This window comes from Hyla sarda, chromosome 1, assembly GCF_029499605.1.
Source record: "Hyla sarda isolate aHylSar1 chromosome 1, aHylSar1.hap1, whole genome shotgun sequence".
In the NCBI taxonomy this organism is placed as follows: domain Eukaryota; kingdom Metazoa; phylum Chordata; class Amphibia; order Anura; family Hylidae; genus Hyla; species Hyla sarda.
This window is the reverse complement of record NC_079189.1, coordinates 466,193,723-466,217,203: the sequence shown is the minus strand read 5'-3', so window position 1 is coordinate 466,217,203 and position 23,481 is coordinate 466,193,723. Positions and strand designations below refer to the sequence as shown.

General features: G+C 43.8%; 1 protein-coding gene across 8 annotated transcripts in view; it reads right to left on the bottom strand.

The window, feature by feature from the left end:
• ATXN2 (ataxin 2) overlaps nt 1-23,481 on the bottom strand; it is a 150,993-nt gene that overhangs the window by 56,654 nt on the left and 70,858 nt on the right. For 6 of the 8 annotated variants that reach the window (XM_056536191.1, XM_056536182.1, XM_056536168.1 and 3 more), the window contains 6 exons: nt 10,149-10,328; nt 9,869-10,063; nt 8,818-8,922; nt 7,094-7,164; nt 6,701-7,014; nt 6,104-6,167 (listed from right to left, as the gene is read on the bottom strand). In XM_056536191.1, coding sequence (XP_056392166.1) covers nt 6,104-6,167; nt 6,701-7,014; nt 7,094-7,164; nt 8,818-8,922; nt 9,869-10,063; nt 10,149-10,328 — 929 coding nt within the window. The remainder of the gene's footprint in view (nt 1-6,103; nt 6,168-6,700; nt 7,015-7,093; nt 7,165-8,817; nt 8,923-9,868; nt 10,064-10,148; nt 10,329-23,481) is intronic. The other 2 variants (XM_056536173.1, XM_056536155.1) reach the window with 1 other exon arrangement.

Sequence of the window (23,481 nt, the reverse complement as noted above, 5' to 3'; positions counted from 1 at the left end):
TTGAAAGACAATGTACCCTGGACTGGTACATTGGAGTCGAATTTTGGGGAATGAAAATTAGGGCAGAGGATGGAAAATTTAGTGCTCCATGGAAGTGTGATACTCCCTGAAGCAGCCTATGCAGAGGCCCGGATTATCTGGGCAGGTGTCACATTGACACACACTGCATTTCTTCTGAGATCGTCCCTTCTTTCCAGTGTGGGGGATCACACCTGGAAAGTGTTGGCCAGGGATGATCCGGGGGCCCACAATTCCAGAGGTGCTCTGACCCGCTCTTTGGCGGTCATCAAAGATGAGGGCCTTTAGAACTTCCTCTTGGAACTGGAGGAATGTCCCCGTGTTGCCAGCGTACTTGTACAGAACAAAAGAGTTGTACATGGCAACCTGTACCATGTAGACCACAACTTTTTTGTACCATACCTTTGTTTTGCGCATGGCGTTATATGGCTTGAGGACTTGATCAGAAAGATCAACTCCCCCCACATACAGATTGTAGTCAAGAATACAATCGGGCTTGAGGACCGGTCCCACGGTACCTCGCACAGGGACAGGGGTGCTGCCATTCCTAAGAATTGTGGACAGCATAAGGACATCCCTCTTGTCCTTATACCAGACCAACAACAGGTTCTCATGGGAAAAGGCACAGGACTCACACCGGGGGATAGGAGTCTGCAGGGGATAGGAAGGAAGGCCTCTTTGATTCTTCCGGACTGTCCCACAAGTGACCGTGGATCTGGCGGCGAGGGATGTGAAGACAGGGATACTAGTATAAAAGTTATCCACGTAAAGGTGGTAACCTTTATCTAGCAATGGGTGCAAAAGGCCCCAAACTATTTTCCTGATAACACCCAGAGTGGGGGGACATTCTGGGGGTTCAATGTGGGAATCTCGTCCCTCATACACCATAAACTTGCAAGTGTACCAGGAGGTACTCTCGCAAACTTTATACATCTTCACGCCATACCGCACCCGCTTGGTAGGGATGTATTGCCGGAAGCTGAGTCTCCCCTTAAAGCTGATGAGACACTCATCAATAGCGACCTCCCTTCCAGGGACATAGGCCTCCCAAAATCTGGCCCCGAAAGTGATTGACGACCGGCCTGATTTTATACAGGCGGTCATACCCGGGATGTCCTTTTCAGTGAACCCGGCGATGTTAATCTTGATTCCTGAGTCGCCCACAAACTCAGGAATCACGGGCTCGTGGTCCGCTGGCTCAACCCAGACAAGTTCTCCGGTACGAGGTACCAGTGACCTTGGCAGGGGGGGCTTCACTAGTATGAGCGCCAGGGGGAACTCATACTAGCATGGGGCACAGGGTCAAGGACAGAGGAGGTTTTGCGGCGCCGCACGGCGGCATCTCCGCCGCCTTGGTGGCTCATCATCAGAACTAGATGATGATGAGGACGATGAAATAAGGAAGGTGGGGTCTTCATCGCTCTCTGAGCCGCTCTCGGTGTCTGAGGCAATTATGGCATATGCCTCCTCCGCCGAAAACGCTCTGCGGGCCATTTCCCTACTCTAATGGGGATGGGGGTGTGTGTGTGTGTGGGGGGGGGGGGAACTTTATTTGTGTATGCGCTGTGTGTGGTGCGATACTACCTCCCTAACCTAACTAAACTAACCCGCCCTAACAGAAAAAAAAATAAAAAGGGGACTTCTAGCGCAAAAAAGCCCTGCGCCCAAAAAAAAACCTGTTTATCTAATCATTGGTGTGCGCACTGATTAGCGCTTGTGGCGGCAGGGGGCGCAGAAGTCAGTGGGGGGTCCGGCTACTCAGCCCAGAACAGTGGCTGGTGGCTTGTACACAGACCCCCACACAAAAAAAACCCAAAATAAAATAAAAAAACAGCTTAACCCCGAAAAAATGCACCCACCTGAACCCCCCAAAAAACGCTGATCAGTGATAAATCACTGACAGCGATGGGACAGGCTGCACACACAGGTATGGTCCGTCCACACAGTACACGCCTGCTACTGGTGGCACGGACCGCCTATGGGTGCATAAAAACGCTAGAAAATGCAGAAAAAAAAGCGCCGGCACCACAAAAAAAAAAACCCTGATCAGTACTACGGGACTGATCAGCGGTGGGTGGGCTTTAACGGTGGCAGACCGCTCTTATAACTAAGACGGTCCCACACACACACGCTTAGGGGAAAAAAAAAAAAAGATCTGCGCAAAAAAAAAAAGGCTGGCAGCAGACCGCAGCGACCCAGCAGGGCTGGGGTCACGCAGCTAAAGGTGCTACGGACCCACGGACACCCACTGAGGTACGCCGGGAAAAAAAATGTAAAAACTTATTTTTTTAACCCTAACCTGTCCCTACCTAAATCTAAAGCTAACCCTGGGGGATTGCTGTGCTAAGGGGCCACAGAAAGGGGGCAAGGGGCATTTTTTTTTTACAGTGAGGGGATGGTGGCAGCACGGGGCTCCGTCCCGCTCGCCAGATCTCTGGGAAATGGCGGGCAGAACGGAGCAACAGGCTCCTAGCCCCCACCATCCCCTCCCATTACAGTGATTGGTGTGGCCACTTTGGCCACCCAATCACAACTGTACTGAGGGGGGTGGCCACAATGCCAGCCTCCAGTACAGCACGGCTGGTGATTGGTGGTGTATATTACAACACCAGTCACCATATATATCCGGGTCACAGGGCCACACGTGACCCTGATGACGCAAAACCGCTGCAGAACGCCGGTTAATACTTAACGGCGTCCTGCAGCGACCGCCAGTATAAGAGTTCCTCCGGACCTCCTCCGGCACACTGTCGGGATGACTGCTAATTGAAATCAGCAGACATCCGGCTCCGATCCCCGCCCGGCAAGCGGAGGGGAACGGAATCGCAGCACATCGTTTGTCTGAATTGATAAGCGATGTGCTGCGATCGTGGACATGGGGGGGTCATGATGACCCCCCCCCCTGGGCGGTATGCCGAGATGCCTGCTGAACGATTTCAGCAGGCATCCGGCTCCGGTCCCCAACCGGCTAGCGGTGGGGACCGGATTTCCCACGGGTGTAGGGATACGCCCTGTGTCCTTAAGGACTCGGAATGCAGGGCGTATCCATACGCCCTGTGTCCTGAAGAGGTTAGAACCAGTTTAGAACCAGGCCGATTTTGGTCTTAAAAGGAAAACTGTCAGCCTGTTCACCCACACTATAACCCAGTGTATTAGGTTTAGTCTGGGTGAACAGGATTCCAATGAGGGGTCACTTATATGTACCTTAGGTCCAGAGATATGTCCTACCGAAGATCTGCTGCTATAATCTGAATTGCGTGCTGATGGCAAGCCCCATTGGCACAGTTTGCATATTCATTGTCTGTGAGTCCACATCCTAGTGACATGGAGCCGCAGGTCACGTGAGGACATGCGGCAACTAAACGTTTTTGTGACCAGCGACTCCATGTCACTAGAACGTGGAGTCATAGGCAATTCACAGAATATAGCAGCAGATTTTCTGTTGAACATATCTCCAGACCTAAGGTACGTATTTTAGTCAGTGACACCTTATTGGACTCCTGTTAACCCACACTATAACCCAGTGTATTAGGTTTAGTGTGGGTGAAAAGGCTGACTGTTTTCCTTTGACCCCTTAAGGACTCTGGGTTTTTCCATTTTTGCACTTTCGATTTTTCCTCCTAACCTTCTAAAAATCATAAGGCTTTCAGTTTTCCAATAGACGTATATGAGGGCTTGTTTTATGTGCTACCAATTTTACTTTGTAATGACATCAATCATTTTACCCCAAAATCTACGACAACACAAAAACAGACAAAAATGTAATAAAAGACATTTGGTAATTTTAAGTAGTTTCCGTTTCCACGCAGTGCACTTTTCAGCAAAAGTGAGACCTTATCTTTATTCTGTAGGTCCACACAATTAAAATGATACCCAACTTACATAGGTTTGATTTAGTTTTACTTCTGTTAAAAAAAAATTATAACTTTGTGCATGAAAATTTGCATGTATGAAAATGTCCTCTTCTGACCCCTATAATTTTCTTTTACCATATACGGGGATGTGTGATGTTCATTTTTTGCGTTTTGATTAGAGATGAGCAAACTTCCAGTAATTTGATTGGTCACGAACTTCTCGGCTCGGCAGTTGCCGACTATCCTGCATAAATTAGTTCAGTGCTCCGGTGGGCTGGAGACTCTCTGAACTAATTTATGCAGGCTAAAGTCATCAACTGCAGAGCCGAGAAGTTTGTGACGAATCAAATTACTGGAAGTTTGCTCAACTCTAGCTGTGATCTGTGGTTTTTATCGGTACCATTTTTATTTTGATGACACTTTTTGATCGCTTTTTATACTTTTTTTGGTACACAAAATGACCAAAAATTCACGATTTTGAACTTTGGTATTTTTTTGCGTATACGCTATTGACCGTGCAGTTTATTTATTATATTTTTATAGTTCTGACAATTACAGACACGGTGATACCACATATGTTTATGTAAAAAAAAAAAAAAAAAAAATCACTTTTTTATAAATAGGATAAAGGAGGGGGGAGGTGATTCAAACTTTTATTAGGGAAGAAGGGGTTAATTCACAATTTTTTATTTTAGTTTTACAGAGATGGCACTCAAAGCACTAAATTTGGCAAGTTTATTAAAAACTTTTATGGGGATTGTGTATATTTATTCATATTTATTGTTTACTTTGACATTTATTTTTTTACTCATCGAAAGGGACAACTGTCAGGATCAGGGCTATGCTTCACTCCTGACAGTTGCCCGGCAATATGTGGCCCCAATTACTTATTTTTGCGCCATGACCTGTAGTTTTATCGGCACCACTTTTGATAAATTCAACTCAGCAATTTTGCTTGTTTATAACTACTGATATAGCTTAGTAGATAGGAGTCAGCACCAAACTGCTGCAGGTTCGTGCAAGTGACCTACCAGCTAGCCAATGCTGGTTCCATAGATCCAAGTGAATGAAAGGTCACAGCACAGAAGACCAGAGATCCGGATGTTAGGAGGTTCAGAAATATATTGTGTACCACAAAGTGTACAAGTGCAACGTTTCGGCAGTGTGCCTTTATCAAGCATGGATTACTGGTTTACTGATTACGGATATAGCTTGTTAGTACAAGAATTTATAGCAAACCAGTATCAAGCTACCACGGAAGATTTATCCATAATATGACCATTTCTTTTATTTTTGCTTTTGTCAATTGAAAATTGTATTGTGTTTAAAATATCCTGCATGCGCACTGCCTCTCTTTTATATCTCTTAGACAATTGGTAACTAAATGGTACAACTATACTGTTTATGACCAGGTGCAGACAAGCATTTAAACAAATTTTGCCCAACCAATAGAATAATGTGCATTAGCTGCTAATATTGCTGGGTCTAAAAGCCTTGGACACCAGGAACTACAGCAATATCAGAAGCTTGTGCACATAAACCAATTAGTTGGGGGGGGGTTGAGAAACAGAGCAGATTACTGCCACTTGGTACCAGTAACTATAAGGACATGGATGTAAGAATTAGCCAGACAATTTATAATGTTACACCCATGGCTAGTTGAAATCTGTGCTCTTTCCTACATTGTTGCTCTTGTAGTTTGCATATACAAATTGTGCATAAGGAAGTCATTTGAAATATTAGCTGTAACCAGAGCAACATTAATATACATAAGATAACCAGTCTTAGAGCCCGCACATGTTTGGCAATTCCTAGCAATTTGGGATGGAGGCACCAGATTTAACAAAGTGGATAGATTGCATCTAGCAAAATATTTGGAGCCTCATAGGTTGAAATGGGACAAGGCTCTGGCTCCATGAACCATCTACCAAGGACAACCTGCTTTGCCAGACATGTGTTATACCCAGGCTTGAAGGGGTACTCAGAGGTCAGGGGTTGCCGCTGGGACCCATCACAAACTCCGTGGGGGTTTGGGGACCATGGCCTCCCGAACCCAGTGTTCTCAGCATAATGTTCAGAACGCCAGGCGTCTGCACAGAGATCTCAACGGTCTGGCAGCTCTCCCTTTGCATAGGGGATAAGATGTCTAGCAACAAAGTACCGCTTTAAACTTCAAGCTCAGCTGCATTTTAAATAAAGAGAGGACATAGCAAAAAAATTGGAGTAATTACTTGAGCATATGATCGTGGATTGAACTCCTTCGCATTTGGATTTAAGGTAGATTTTCTTACTTGCCTGAAAGAGAAACACAAGTGTTATTTATCCTATGTAGTGAAGCCTCAGGCTCCTATCCACAGAGTGATGCCCCTTTCAGATTTATTTTAGGTACAGTGTTGTAATAAGGTATAAAGCAACTTTTCTCTAAGGGCCAATTTACACTGAAATTTTCGGGCAGAATCCAGCAGAAAATTTTGCTTGGAAATACCGGTGCAGCAGCCTCCCATTGTTTTCAATGGAATTCTTCCGTATTATGCACACAGCAGAATTTCTGTGGTGAAAAATTCTGCCGTGGAAATTCAAATTCCAGACTCACATGAACACGCATTGAAGATAAAGGATTTCCGAACAGTCCTAGCACCAACTGAATCAGTTGGCGCTGTGGCACACGTGGATATTCTGCCTGCAATAGGCCCTAAAAGAGGTTTTATACACTGCAGTTTTGGTCAAACAAAGAAACAAACAAGAATGCTATAATATTATATATATCTCACTTATTTTGTTCAATGAAATCAACTTTCCTTTAAGTACTCTTAAAGTAATTTACTCACTCTGAAGCATTTTCCTTTTTGTCATCCTTGTCTTCATGATCCTGCTTTCCAGGTCCAGATGTCTGTACACCTTGTGATGTAACCTCTGGTCCTCTTTTGTGTTCAGAACCACTACTGCTAATAGATGGGGAAATACTGGGGCTGCTTGGTTTGCTACTGCTGTTGCTAGTTGGTGCATTACTGCCACTTTCACTGGCAGACTCTTTCGAGTTAGAGTCAGATTTGTCCTTCAAAAGTTCTCTGGGTTTCTCCAAGTTGTCACGATTTTTGCCCAGGAGCTGATCAATGGCATCAGGACTAGAACTAGACTGTAACTACAGAGACAAATAAAGTCGGCAAATAGCTCTCATACTTATCCTTGAAATGCATATTACATCCATATAAAATACATACCCTGAAATCATTTTTAAACTTCTTTAAATCATCCAGTTGTTTTCTTTGCTCTGAAGCCATCGGTGGAACTATTGATTATAAAATCATAAAAAGACAATTGTTTCACACTTTTAAAGACTTGAGTTGAACACGGATATAGATGCTAGCTACATGCAGTCAGTTTAATAACAAAGCTTTCTCTCAAACATTAACCCCTTAAGGACTCAGCCCATTTTCACCTTAAGGACCCGAGCATTTTTTTGCACATCTGACCACTGTCACTTTAGTCCCTTAAGGACCATGGGTTTTTCCACTTTCGTTTTTTCCTCATAACCTTCTAAAAATCAAAACGCTTTCAATTTTGCACCTACAGACTCATATGAGGGCTTATTTTTTGTGCCACCAGTTGTACTTTGTAATGTCAATCATTTCACCACAAGGTTTACGGCGAACCCAGAAGAAAAAAATAAAACATATTGGGAAAAAAGTCATTTAGTACATTTTGGGGTCTTCTGATTCTATCTAGTGCACTTTTCGGTAAAAAATATACCATATATTTATTTCTAGGTCCATACGGTTACAATGATACCCAATATATTTAGGTTTTTCTAACTACATGCACCAAAATTAGTATGTTTAATAAAATTGTCCTTTTCTGACACACAACTTTTTTTTATTTTTCCTTATATGGGGTGGTATGAGGGCTAATCTTTTGCGCTATGATCTGTAGTTTTCATTGGCACCATTTTTGTTTTGATGGGACTTTTTGATCGTATTTTTACACTTTTTTTTTTTTTTTAGAGTATACAAAGTTGGACTATGGAATTTTTGTTTACGTGTATGCCATTGACTGTGCGGTTTAATTAATGTTATGTTTCTATAGTTCGGACATTTATGCACGCGGCGATACCACATATTTTTATTAGGTTTTATATTTTTTATATGGAATTTGGGAAAAGGTGGGTGTTTAAAACTTTTAATAAGGAAGGTTAATGTGTGTTTTTTTAAACTTTTATTAAACCTTTTGTTTTTAACACTTTATTCATCAACTTAGGGGACTTTTGGGAGGAACCATGTGATTCCTCATACAGATCAATGTGGTTCCATAGAACCAAAATTGATCTGTGTGATCTGCACTCCATTGATAAAGTCTGGTCCTGCCAGCACGGAAGCAGAGGTAAGCCCTCCGGCTACTTCCACAGTGGGCGTCAAAGTTAAGTGGCAATTTTCAAAATCAGAATTTTTCAGGGACCAGTGGATTTGAGGGGCCTTCATATTAGAAATACCCCATAAATGACCACATTATTAAAAAAAAAAAAAAAAAAAAAAAAAAAAAGGGTGATAGGCGGCGTCTCGGACGCCACCAATCACCCCTTTTTTTCCGGCTCACCAGAGACCTGATTGACCCGGAATCGCCACTAATCACCGATCTAATTTGACCTCTCAGGACCCCCCCCCCAGGGGTTTGTACGGGGTGCCTGTTGAATGATTTCAGCAGGCATCCCGGTCCCAGCGGTATGCCCTGGGTCCTTAAGTTCCAGGGCATCAGGGCCCTGGGTCCTTAAGTGGTTAAACAATGCAGAATATTTAACACATTGGTACTTTAACAATCTTAAGATGTATAGGGCTCTGTATAAAAGGTTCCTTTAAGCCCAACATGAACAAGATAATTGAGTCGAGTGAACAGATTTTTTGCATCAGACCTGTTGCCATTTAGGACTTTAATATAGGGTTCATGCACATACCTTTGTTTTCAGATTTACAAAAGGTAGAAGAATCACTTTGTTTAATTGACTCTCTTCCACTGGTTGGGGAAATTTGCCTCTGATCTTGTAATCGAGAATCCTTAGCTAGATATTAAAAAACATACATAGTTTTCAAATTTCAGTACACGGATAGATCCAAAGATATTAAGGATACCTACACTACATTTTACATTAAAAAGGTACACATACAATGTTCATATTGTTAACTAAACAGGGATTATAAGTGATTTAAACAAAATAAAACAAACTTAATGAAAGTAATTTCTACATCTATTATAACAGAAGCCAGGTCCTTGGTCATGGGGCTCTGTATGAACTGAATACACTTCAAAATGTCTGCCCAATAGATGGTAACTTTGAAAATGAGCAAACAATTCTAGTCAAACCAACTAAATCAAATCATAAAATTTGCCAAAAATAAGCTCACTACTTCTTCAGAACCTGTGGCCAATCCTCAAGAAGCAGGTGAACAAAAACACAGAAATTGTGATAAACTCCAAGCAGTGATCAGGCAGGAATACGCTGTCATCAGTCAGGAATTGGCCCAAAAACTATATCCAGTCTGCCAGGATGAATTGCAGAAATCTTGAAAAAAAGTCAACACTAACTATTGAGTTTCTGCATAAACCTGATGCAGAGAACATATGAAATTGTACTTAGGCAGAAACATTTGGCCATGACTGTACATGCACAATCTATTAAATTACCAAAGGTCAAAAAAGTACCCACAACCCAAAACTAATAAAAGTACACTATAAAAAGTGAACTCATCTATAAGGTGGTATCAATATAAACGCTATGCACTATATGTACACTCTTTATGACGTATCGACATTAAGCTTTCAGCTATGTACTTGTTTTTTGTCTTTTTAGGCTGTATTCACATTACTCTAAATATATAATCTCTTTAGGTTTTACTGAACACTTTTTAAAGATAAGTAAATAAAGTTCATTGTATTGGTGTATAACCATCTGCTAGAATTAAAGAAATGTCCTGACCTGATGACCATACAAACCACCACACACATACCTTCATTAGAGGGAGCAACTGCTCTATTGGAAGCAGGGCTTGCAGGTGTTGGAGATCCAGTGGGTACAGGCATGGTAACAGATTCAGGAGCAACAGAGCCAGCCTGAGGAGAGCTTACAGCTACCCCTGTGGCACCACTCATAGCACTCTGCCTTGGAGATCTAGGCCTGTGGGTTTTGGGTGAAAGTCTTTGCACTGAAAAAAAGCATAAACCAGGAAATTATAGTAATTGTCACACTGCATTTATTATACGTTTAGTATATTGCTTATTTCTACTAACCTCCACTCACAACAGATGACCAAGTGCCACCTGAGGAGCTGTTTCTAGCCACCGGTGGAGCAGACACATCTCCAGGTTCATTGCGAGAAACAAATTCAAGACCACACATTGTGTTTCTACCATTGGAAACTCTATGGGTTCGAGGATGCCGCTGTGCCTTGGGAGACATCCTTGGAGGTCCTGAAATCATAAATTGTTCCATGTAAACTTTATTAAATATAAAAGGTTACATGGGGGGGGGGATTTTTTTTTTTTTTAAACAGATACGTCACAATATTGCCACCACAGCATATGGTCATGAAAAGCAGAATATTGAAGAGACTGCTAAAGATTTGTTAAGCGCAAAACAAGCCTTAAAATTTAATTGCAGAAATGAAGTCAAAATCTGCATGCAGCCAACAACAAATGTTATTTAAGTTTATTTAAACAAATACAAAGTGCATACTACTGGAAAATTTGCATATAAATTTCTAAAGCACATGTAGGAATGTCCAGAAGGAATTTTTAAAAGTTTAAAACTTGAAACTATTATTCACTGAACCTTACAGTTAAAGAGAATGCGTAAAAAAAAAAATTGAAAAAAAAATGACCCATTATTTAACCACTTATGAACCAGGTCAGTTTTCGTTATTGCACTTTTTTTCCTCCTCACCCTTTAATAGCTATAACTCTTATTTTTTTTCATCTACAACACAAGGGCTTATTTTTTGCAGGACTAATTGTACTTTGTAATGCCTCAGTTCATTTTTTCATAGGATTTGCTCCAAATTTGGGTCTTTTTTCTACGCCATTCACCGTACGGTCAAACTAATATGTAATCTTAATACTGTAGGTCAGGGCAATTAAAACCATACCGAACATGTGTAGTTTGTGCAATGTTTTATTAATTTAACCCCTTAAGGACCAAGGACTTACCGGTACGTCGTGAGTCCTTTCCCTTTCTATAACGCGGGGCCACAACAACGGCCGGGACCCGTGGCTAATAGCGCGCTGCAATGATCGCGGTGCCGCGCGCTATTAACCCTTTAGACGCGGCGTTCAAAGTTGAACGTTGCGTCTAAAGGGAAAGTGAAACCATGTTCATGAAACCATGAAACGTCGAAATCGCGACGTCCCGAACAGCTGTTAGACACCAGGAGGGTCTCCTACCTTGCCTCCTGGTGTCCGATCGCCGAATGACTGCTCAGTGCCTGAGATCCAGGCATGAGCAGTCAAGCGGCAGAATCATCGATCACTGGTTCCCTATGAGAAACCAGTGATCAATGTAATAGATCAGTGTGTGCAGTGTTATAGGTCCCTATGGGAGCTATTACACTGCAAAAAAAAAAAAAAAAAGTGAATGAATATCATTTAACCCCTCCCCTATTAAAAGTTTGAATCACCCACCTTTTCCCATTTAAAAAAAAAGTGTAAATAAAAATAAACATATGTGGTATCGCCGCGTGCGGAAATGTCCAAATTCTAAAAATATATTGTTAGTTAAACCGCACGGTCAATGGCGTACGCGCCAAAAAATTCCAAAGTCCAAAATAGTGTATTTTTGGTCAGTTTTTATATCATGAAAAAATGAATAAAAAGCGATCAACAAGTCCGATCAATACAAAAAGGGTACCGCTAAAAACTTCATATCACGGCGCAAAAAATAAGCCCTCATACCGACCCATACGCGGTAAAATAAAAAAGTTAAAGGGGTCAGAAGATGACAATTTTAAACGTATACATTTTCCTGCATGTAGTTATGATTTTTTTCAGAAGTACGACAAAATCAAACCTATATAAGTAGGGTATCATTTTAATCGTATGGACCTACAGAAGAGAAGGTGTCATTTTTACAGAAAAATTTACTGCGAAGAAACAGAAGCCCCCAAAAATTACAAAATGGCGTTTTTTTTTTTTCAATTTTGTCTCACAATGATTTTTTTCCGTTTTGCTGTAGATTTTTGGGTAAAATGACTGATGTCATTACAAAGTAGAATTGGTGGCTCAAAGTAATAAGCCATCATATGGATTTTTAGGTGCAAAATTGAAAGGGTTATGATTTTTTAAAGGTAAGGAGGAAAAAAATGAAAGTGCAAAAACGGAACACCCCCTGGTCCTTAAGGGGTTAAAACTTATCTTTTATTTTATTTTTTTAAATTACCACTTTCTGACCACTAACTTTTTTTTTTTTTTTTTTTTTGTTTGTTTACCGGGCACCACGAGGGCTCCTTTTTCGCACCTTGATCTGCCGAATTTATTGGTACCATTGTGGTATTTATCTGACTATTTGATCACTTTTTACTTTATTTTTTTAGGGGTATGATGTGATAAAAATATGCAATTCTGGGGTTTGGTTTATGCCGTTCACCGTACGCGATACACAATGTTTTATTTTAATAGTTTGGACAATTACGCGTGCAGCGATACCAAATATGTTTATTTTTATGATGTTTCCATATTTTGTTATATGGAATTTGGGAAAAGGGAGGGATTTAAACTTTTAATATGGAAGTTATGGGTTAATGGGTGTTTTTAAAACTTTTATTCGACTTTTTTTTCCCCTTAGGAGACTTTTAGGAAGAATCAATGGATTGCTCAGATCAATGTAGTTTTATAGAACTACAGGGTGGGCCCTTTATATAGATACACCTTAATAAAATGGGAATGGTTGGTGATATCAACTTCCTGTTTGTGGCACATTAGTATATGTGAGGGGGGAAACTTTTCAAGATGGGTGGTGACCATAGCGGCCATTTTGAATCCAACTTTTGTTTTTTCAATAGGAAGAGGGTCATGTTACACATCAAACTTATTGGGAATTTCACAAGAAAAACAATGATGTGCTTGGTTTTAACGTAACTTTATTCTTTCATGAGTTATTTACAAGTTTCTGACCACTTATAAAATGTGTTCAATGTGCTGCCCATTGTGTTGGATTGTCAATGCAACCCTCTTCTCCCACTCTTCACACACTGATAGCAACACCGCAGGAGAAATGCTAGCACAGGCTTCCAGTATCCGTAGTTTCAGGTGCTGCAGAATGGGCAAAACAAGAATTGGAACAGGACCCTCAGTTTACGCAGAAGATTTTGTTCAGTGATGAGGCAAACTTTTATGTGAATGGTGAAGTTAACAAACAAAACCACTGCTATTGGTCTGACACTAACCCACATTGGATAGAACCCTCTAAGACAGTTGGAACACAAATGTATGGCATGGTGTGGTATATGGGGTACAAAGATAGTCGGGCCATTCTTCATCAATGGAAACCTCAAGGCCACTGGATATGCGAAATTGCTACATGATGATATGTTTCCCTCTTTATGCACTAAAGCTGGCACGTTCCCTGAGTTTCTCCAGCAAGATGGTGCACCACCACATTATGGGTGTCAGGTCCGAGCATTCCTAGATTAACAGTTTCCTGGAAAGTGGATTGGTCGTCGTGGGCCAGTTGAATGGCCCCCAAGGTCTCCCGATCTGACCCCCTTAGACTTTTATCTTTGGGGTCATCTGAAGGCAATTGTCTATGCTGTGACGATACGAGATGTGCAGCACCTGAAACTACGGATACTGGAAGCCTGTGCCAGCATTTCTCCTGCGGCCATCAGTGTGTGAAGAGTGGGAGAAGAGGGTTTCATTGACAATTCAACACAATGGGCAGTACATTGATCACATTTTATAAGTGGTCAGAAACTTGTAAATAACTCATGAAAGAATAAAGTTACTTTAAAACCAAGCACATCGTTTTTCTTGTGAAATTCTCAATAAGTTTGATGTGTCACATGACCCTCTTCCTATTGAAAAAACAAAAGTTGGATTCAAAATGGCCGACTTCAAAATGGCCACCATGGTCACCACCAATCATGAAAAGTTTCCCCCCTCACATATGCTAATGTGCCACAAACAGGAAGTTAATATCACCAACCATTCCCATTGTATTAAGGTGTAGCCATATAAATGGCCCACCCTGTACATTAAATCTGTGCTTGATTGATGGAGCTTAGTTGGACCAGGCTTTATCAATTACAGAGCAGTAGCAGCCACAGGAGGAGAGGTAAGCCCTCCGGCCACCTTAGCAGTGAATCACTCCCCCACGATCACCCTGCGCCAGGGAAGGGGTCAGGAGCCCCGCACTATACACTGTTAAAGGGGTTATCCACCATAAGGTGATTTTAGTATTTTTCTGGCAGACAGTAATGGACATGCTTAGAAGGATCTGCGCTTGTCTAAATGGCTATGTTGTGAGATAACCATAACAATGTGGCTAGCTTTTTGTGAACTATTATTTCATATTTCAGTTTTTTTTTTTTTACTACAAATCCCATAATTCCATTTTCCTCCCTCCCACACATCAGCCACCCATTGAAACAAATGAGCTGCATCGATTCAAAAGACCTGTGGTTTTCAATCAGGGTGCCTACAGCTGTTGCATTAGTTGCAGATTGATCTCTCTCCCACCAAGCGATCCCTCCACCCATTGAAGCAGAAAGGCTCCCTGTCATCTGCTTACTAATGAGGTCACGTCTCGGCCGCATTGCAACCTGGGAAAAATCTGAGACAACAGTCATTTTGTATGCTGTTAAAAAATATTGGGGTGAAAAATCACAGAAGAAGAATTGTGAGAAAACCGTCACACACAAGTAAAGACACTATTATGAACTACACTAACTTTACAGCCCCTGTAGCATAGTAAAAAAAAAATAAAATAAAAAAAAAAATCCTGGAATACCCCTTTAAATGGTACAAGGATGTGTATAGGTCCTTGTCATTAACAGGTTAAATCATATTTTTATAGTTACCATAAAGATTTTTGGGGTATTTTTTTTTTTCCCCCATCAATATTTTAAAATACTGAAATCTTCCAGTTTTCATTCTGGCTACTGGGCCTAAAAGTAAGCTGAGACTTACTGTGAAATGACCTGTACAGAAAAGGAATGACTTTCTTCATATCAGAAGCAGGATCACAGCAAAAGGTGATTGGCTTTCCACCATTTACAGAGATCTCTCCATGTCGAATTACCTCTGAAAAGGTCACAGGGTATGTCCAGTAGTGTCTAAAATTCATCTGAATGGGACAGGTAATGTGTGCGGTGGCCTACGAGTCCTGCAGTAAAGCAGTTCTCTAAATGTTATTAAAAAACAGCCCAAGATGGCAGACCCCATAATAATGTGCAAGAAATTAAATAAAATTATTTTAAGAAAATAGAAACATGAGAAAAACATAAGTTTCAGTTTTTAGCTCTAATCAGAAAAAAAAAGTTTTTTTTTGGTACTCACCGTAAAATCTCTCTCGTAGCCTTCATTGGGGGACCCCTATACTCATGGGTATATGCTTTTGCCACTAGGGGGTGCTGAAACTAGGGAAAAAAGTCGGCTCCTCCCTGGCAGAATATACCTGCCCACTGGAAGTGACGTAATCAGTTTTGTCACCATGCATTAGGAGAAGCCAACAAAGAAATATGTCCAGAAGACCCCAGAAAATAAAAATAAAAAAATAAACGGAACAGAAAATCCAGACAAAGAATGAAGAAATGGGTGGGTGCGGTGTCCCCCAATGAAAGCTACGAGAAAGATTTTATGGTAAGTACAAAAAAAAAAAATCTCCTCTCGGTCGCTCTTCATTGGGGAACACCTATACTGATGGGACATATGAAAGCAGTCCCCTAGGGAGCGAAAAACAACCAACAGCAAAAGGGGAATCAGTCCAGAGACCGAACGTACTCGACCGTAAGGCCTGCGGACGAGATCCCGGGCAAAGACAACCAAACGAGGCCCACAAACTGAGCTCCCGGAAGAACCATGTCCATGGAGAAGGACTAAGACGCAAAGAAAAAGACAGTCCTATGTAGAGACTCCAAAGCTACAGTCCATAAAGAGACAAGAAAAGGTCGACTAGGAAGCCAGAAGGGCTGGAACCATTCCAGGAGGAGGTAGGAATCAACTCCAAGGAACACAGAACCAGACAGAGTGCTAAACCGGCTGAGAAACAAAAATGGAAAAGGGCACAAACAAGAGAACCCCATCCTGAGTCCACCAAGTCAAGAGAACATGGAGGAAAAAACACCAGAGAGAGCAGCGTACGCCTGGGCAAAAGGCGAGTACGGAAGGTGGAGACCAGAAACACACTGGAAAGAAAGAAAGGATGGAAACTGGCAAGGCCTGGTGCAGAAAATCGTTGACCAAAACAGCTGCAGACCAAAAACATCCGTCCCAGGGGCCCGCCACGAGTACCTGGGAGGTGAAATAAGCTTGAGTAGAGTAATCCGGATGACCGGAACACCCACAGCCCCGGGAGTACATTGACCCACGAAGGAGGAGACGGAAGGAATAAGGCCAAAAAGGGAGCGGAATGCCCTGAAAAGGGGCATCCCGGAACACCGGAGCGTCCGACATGGGAACTGGAGGCACCTGTAGAGCAAGTAGACCCAACGTCCGCAAAATGCTCCGGGTGACAAACTTCTACGTTTAGACAAGAAGTGCGGTACAGAAAGTCTGCCCCACAAACAGGACCACAGAGAAGTCGGGGCATAAGAGCTAACCTGCCCGAGACCACAACCATCACCAAGGCCCAAAGAACCAGAAGGGCCAACCTAGCATACTAGGATAGTGTCCAAGACCAGGAGACCAAACAGACATGAACCCCAGCGGTCTGAGTGGACCGACTCAACATCCCGTCAGGACGGGAACGAAGAGGGAAACAAACAAAAGGGAAGGTTACTCCAGAAGACTGTTGTGTCAGTGTAGCGCAACTGACACAGACAAGGAAGGAGGAACAAAGCCCTCCAGGAAGATTGCTCCAAGGGAGGAGAGCAGCAATGGCAGGACCCAAACAACAGACTGTGCTAGACCGGCTGTCGCAGAGCCATACATGAGTGCATAAACTCCTCCAACAGAGGAGAGTGCCAAGTCTGTATGAGCAGCAGTAGATAACCAAGAAACAGGAATAGAGCTGGGCTGCAAATGTGCGCAGCTCAGCTGATTGCTCTCAGCATAAAACAAAGGCCCAGCCAGGTACCCCACCTATATAGAGAAGGGGAAGACAAGGGGTGGTCGCTATGAAACCCAGGCCCAGACCATGCCAAGCTCCCTGATCCCCATACCCCCTGTGGAAGGGGGATGATCAAGGTGCACCAGGCACTATAGGAGCAGTGAAATGCCGCCTGAAGGTAAGGGGACAAAGTACTAGGACGTACTCCCCAGAAACAACATATCAAGGAATGGAGGAGCTAATTTGAGTCCTGACTACGAATGGAAGTAGCACACCACCACCCCCCCCCCCCCCCCCCAAAGCGTTGAGGGGAACACCTCAACGTGGTTTAACCCTGGACCAGAAGGGCATCAATTGAGACATACTGGTCATCCCCAAAGTTAACAGAGCTGGCATCTGAACCACCCTGCACAGGAACCAGGACAGGTACCTGGAGGCATTGGGGGGGGGGGGGGGGCTGAACCGACTGTCACCCCATCATGCTCCATGCCAAAGCAGAGGAGTTCGACCACCTAAACCTGTGGAAACAAGATCACAGGAAGGCCTGAAGCACACCCCACAGAAAAAAGGGAAGATGGACTCTACACATGCAGAGTGGTCTAGCATATGTAGGGACACAAACATGGTTATCGCACAATAGTACCAAGACTGCAGACGCGAAAGCAACCGCAGACATTCAAAAGTCTGGCAGCATGGTGTCACAACCCTACCCCTAGCAGACCAACATTGCCCCGTAGAAAGGGGAACAGAGTGTTGCTCTTTCTGTGAAAGTCCATGGAACCTGCAGGGAATGCCCACACTCCTCCAGCCCCAAATGGTGCCACATACCAGGACTACTGTCGTAGATGCAAGGGATAAAGGATGTATGTTGAGCAGGAAAATGCAGACACAGTCTAACCAGCAAGTATAAAAGATCCAATGAAACCACCAAGACACAATCTTTGGACCCTCACCTGGAAAATGAGTCACCGGACTGTAAGCCCAGGAGCGGCAAGAATGGGGAAGGTGAGCTGGCTGAGTAGAAAACCATGCAGACACAGTCTAGCTATCTGGCATAGGGACCATGGCCACACCAGGGGCAGTAGACAGAATCACATGCCGAAATGGGTTACCAACCTTCAGCCTAGAGAGCAGCAGGCATGTAGGGAGGCACCTGGTAAAGGAGGGAACTCCAAAACCAGTATGTGGTGTATTATATAGGGCCCATGGAGAAACATAGGGAGACTCACTCTTAACTACACCGTGGCAGTGGGTAACCTGAACTACCATCCACGCCGTGGGAAGTGTATGGTAGTGGACCCTACGTAGTAGTAGTAGTAGACCATGCAGACAACCATCAGTCTAACTGGTATAGGATTCCTGAATGCTCAGGGTCACTCCATCGAAAACCCCCCCTACAGAAAGTGGGGTATTTGAGTATGACCGAACTAACGAGCGACCTAGCAGCGTAAGAGACCAAGAAGACTAAAGTCTGGCTGTCTGTCATCAGTCCCGTGTACCGGCAGAGACCCTCATCCAGAGTCCTTATACCAGCAGAAAGTTATGGGAGATCTGACCAAGCCCACGGCAGCCCAGAGATGGGGAACAGACAGCGATGGAGACCATGAAGACAACAGTCTGGCTGAACAAGTACACTTCCAGTCGCTGGATAAAAGGAGCCAGATAGGCGATCACTGTGCCCCGACTACCGCATGTGGGAGGGAGGGGAGGCCTAGATAGTATTCCCGCCACCTTGGGAGATCGTGGGAGGCTGAGGAGCCACGGATTGCATCCCTGTACCCAGTCTAGAGTCCATAGGACACGTCTTTGTACACCTCCACAGCAGTGGGGTACTGGAACTCAAGCCTCAGAGAGATGAGTAACAGGCGGCTGAGGAGACCACACAGATCACTGTCTGGCATATTGGTATGGGTCCATAGTATCCAACAGGTTACTCCTTCAGACACCACGCACAGCAGTGGGGTATCGGAACTCCAGCCGCAGATACATCAGCTGTGCGATGAGTGGCAGGCGGCGGAGGAAACTATGCAGACCACTGTCTGGCTTACTGGTAGCGGTCCACAGTAGACAACGGGTCATTCTGTCGGACACCTTGCATCAGCAGTAGGGTACCGGAGTGCTAGCCATGGACGCGGCAGCTGAGAGATGAGTGACAGGCGAAACTACTGTCCGGCATATCTACATCAGGACCAATCCATGCCCACGCAGGGACACTCGCACTAGAAGGGGGGATCCAGAGCCCTAGCCGCAGATGCAGCAGCCTGTAGGGGAGGGAATCATATTGTAGGACACGCCAGGACACCCCCATGATGGGTGACCGGCGGACCTGACAGAGTGTCTTTAACTTCTGTCAGGAATGCAAAAAAAAACTCCTGCAAGGGCACCCAACCAGTGTCTTGCCTCGGTAGGGAGGGACTGAAATTCGGCCGTGGACACAATGGGCATGACAGTTTCCAAGGCATCGAGAAATCCCTGGTAGAATCGGTGCGCATATGTTCCCTGACAGAGTGAGAACCCTGCAGAAAATAGATACGCCAGAGGCATACCTCAACTGACAATGTAAATAGTCTAAGGCAGGCCACCGTTCAGGGTGACCGAAGGAATAAAGCAGGCCCCCGATTCCATCCCTATAAAAAGAGACCCTGCAGATATTAAAACTGATAAAAACAGATACAGGCCAAAGTTGTAATAGCGCTTAGCTGCTACAAGGGGGAGCTCAAGAAGTAATGAAAAATCCATGGCGCAATACAATTGATGGCCACAAGAGGGTGCCAAACACCACCAAATGGTCTGAGTGACCAGTGGTGAATTTTATTTTTATTTTTTAAACTAACAGACAGCCAAGAAGGGAGGGAGCGCTAGAAGAACAACGCACCCGGAGCCGGCCTCAAACTAGGAGAAGCACGGGGGGACTTGTGGTAAGATGCGGCACCCCCGCAGCATGAATGGGGCGCCGGCCGGACGATGTGCGGCCATTACAGGAAGAGGGATGGGGAACTGGGTAAAAGACACGGCCGGTTCCTCCCCCACCGCGGAAGCGCCTGGCCACGTGGGGAGCACTGAGGGCAGTCGGCCACGTGAGACCGGAGACCCGTGCCTGCAGCTGTCTGGCCACAAAGGGAAGGAGTAAGCCTGGGACTGGAGATCCGCTGCCTGCAGCTGTAAGTCTCCAGTCAGCCTGTAAGAATGCGGTAATAATGCACCTGGCCACAGCAGAAAGGAGAAAGCAGGCTGGTGTGCCCGCACTGAGAACGCGGTGAGCCACGTGGGACCGGAGACCCGCTGCCTGCAGCTATCGGTCTACAGTCATCCTAATAAAGAACAAGGCAAGGACACCTGGCCTGGCCGCACAATGTAGTAAGTGGGCAGATAACGCCCCCACTGGGGAAGCGGACGGAGATAACGTGGCCAGGGCACTGTGCCTGGCCGCAATACATGTGTAGAGATGCGTGGCCCGAAGAGGGGGAAGGGAAGGTTCACCGGATTGTCCCCTCCAGAATGCCGCCAGAGGTCATGAGGGGTCTGGCCAAGCACAGCAATAAGGGGTTAACTGCCCATACTCTTATGTTCCGTGCCCCTTTGTCACGTATAGGGAAACAGGTAGCGCCATGATCCTGAACCCCCACCTGAAAAAGGGAAACAAAAGGGAGATTAAGACTTAACTAAACAGCCCTTACTAGATAATAATAAAGGCCAGGTCTGAAGACCTCCCAGACCTGTGTCTTTCCTCCTACTGAAAATAGCGAAAAACTGATTACCTCACTTCCAGTGGGCGGTTATATCCTGCAAGGGAGGAGACTACTATTTTTTTTCCTAGTGTCAGTATAGGTGTCCACCAATGAAGAGGGACAGAGGAAAAAAGCTTTAGTAATCATGTTGTACCTCCTCTCAGAAATTGTGCTCCTCGGCTAATCACTGGCTGAGGTAAGACAACGCCACAGTCAGTGATTAGCTGAGGGGCAGTGTGACACGTCGGGCCCTGGCGTCCCTCCAGGTGTCACGATTTCTGAGAGTAGCCAGGGACTGGAGCAACTGCTGGAGCAAAGGAAAAAGTTTTTTTTTATGTTGCTAACTGCCGAAGTGCTGAAAAAAACCCTCCCGCTGAATAACCAATTTAAGGATGTAGTGCGAGTCATAGGATGCATGCATCCTTCCTGCCTTGAGTGACTTCTCTATAGGGAGAGCTTGTCTTTCAGAACTGAGCCCTGCAAGTCAATTAGTCAAGGCATAAAGGGGTGGGGTGGTTGTGGCGTGTTGAGGAAGAAGGCATGCATCCTGTGGCTCACACAGCCTCCTTGCCCTCTGAGCATGATCTAGAGAAAAGATTCCAACTATTTCAACTTTTCACTATTGTGCCTGTGATGCAAAGTTATGCCTTAAAGGGGTACTCAGCCCCTAGCATCTTATCCCCTATCCAAAGGATAGGGGATAAGATTATAGGGGCGGAGTACCCCTTTAAGTGGTTTACTTGCCTTACATGGGTGGAATACCCTTTTTTTGTGATGTCATGGTCCCCCCTCAGAATTCAGCATTTCTTTTGGTGTCTGGATAACTGTTGTCGCGAGCCTTTCCAGGATCCTGTTCGACTGGAGAAAACAGCTGATAACAGGGGCGGTGTCACGTACAGCTGGACCGCACTATTTCAGGTGGCTGGCTTGTCAGGGAAGACCAGAAGCAGCCAACCCCCAATTCAATTTAGAAGCTTTTTTTTTTTTTTTTTTTTTTTAAAGGCATGGAGGGTGTTAGGGAGAGATAACCAATAGGTAAAAGACAGAAAGAAAGAAAGAAAGAAAAAAAAAATAAGAAAAAAAGAAGAGAAAAAGATGGTGGGAGCTACTCTAAGTAAAGGCAAGTAAAGACATAAACTTGGTATCACAGGCATGATAGTAAAAAGTTAAAAACAACATGGATAACCCCTTTAATTCAACCTAGATAGTGTGTTTAGGGAATGCCCAGTGTTAAAGAGGTATTCCAGGCAAAAACTTTTTTTATATATATCAACTGGCTCCAGAAAGTTAAAGAGATTTGTAAATTACTTCTATTAAAAAATCTTAATCCTTTCAGTACTAATGAGCTTCTGAAGTTAAGGTTGTTCTTTTCTGTCCAAGTCCTCTCTGATGACACCTGTCTCGGGAAACGCCCAGTTTAGAAGCAGCTGTTTTCTGTCTAACTGCTTTCTGATGACTCACGTCCCGGGAGCTGTCCATCATTGAGCAGTTAGACAGAAAACTTCAGAAGCTAATAACTATTGGAAGGATTAAGATTTTTAATTTACAAATCTGTTTAACTTTCCGGAACCAGTTGATATATAAAAAAAAAGTTTTTGCCTGGAATACCCCTTCAAAGGACCCGGCCATTTTATGCACATCTGACCACTGTCACTTTAAGCATCAACTCTGGGATGCTTTTACTTTTCATTCTGATTCAGAGATCGTTTTTTCGTGACATATTCTACTTTATGTTAGTGGTAAAATTTTGTCAATACATTTCTTGGTGAAAAATTCAAAAATTTGAAAATTTTGCATTTTTTTTTTACTTTGCAACTCTCTGCTTATAAAAGGAAAATGGACATCCCAAATAAATTATATATTGATTCATATATAGAATATGTCTACTTTACACATAGGAGATAGTGCAGCACTGCGTGAGTGTGCTGGATTAGGAATGGCAGGTGGGAGTTGGTGTAGCTGTAATGCCTCAGGTGGTGCTCAGATGATACAAATGGTGCTGGACAAAGCACATCAAGTGTGCGAAACTAGAGCTCGGTCGCCACCACTTGTCCCCCCCACTCCCCTCTCTTCTGTACCCCGCATGTGAGTATGTCTCAATAAAGAAGACCCTGCAGCCACATTGGTGAGTGCCGATATTTTCATTTCTCTTCACGGATACCATGTCTACTTTACGTTTGCATCATAAAGTTGACATGTTTTTAATTTTGGAAGACATCAGAGGGCTTCAAAGTTCAGCAGCAATTTTACAATTTTTCACAAAATTTTCTAAATCAGAATTTTTCAGGGACCAGTTCAGTTTTGAAGTGGATTTGAGGGGTCTTCATATTAGAAATACCCAGTAAAAGACCCCATTATAAAAACTGCACCCCTCAAAGTATTCAAAACCACATTCAGTAAGTGTATTAACCCTTTAGATGTTTCACAGGAATAGCAGCAAAGTGAAGGAGAAAATTCAAAATCTTCATTTTTTACACTGGCATGTTCTTGTAGACCCATTTTTTTAATTTTTACAAGGGGTAAAAGGAGAGAAGTCACCATTAAATTTGTAACCCAATTTCTCTTGAATAAGGAAATATCTCATGTGTATGTCAAGTGCTCTGTGGGTGCACTAGAGGGCTCAGAAGGGAAGGAGCGA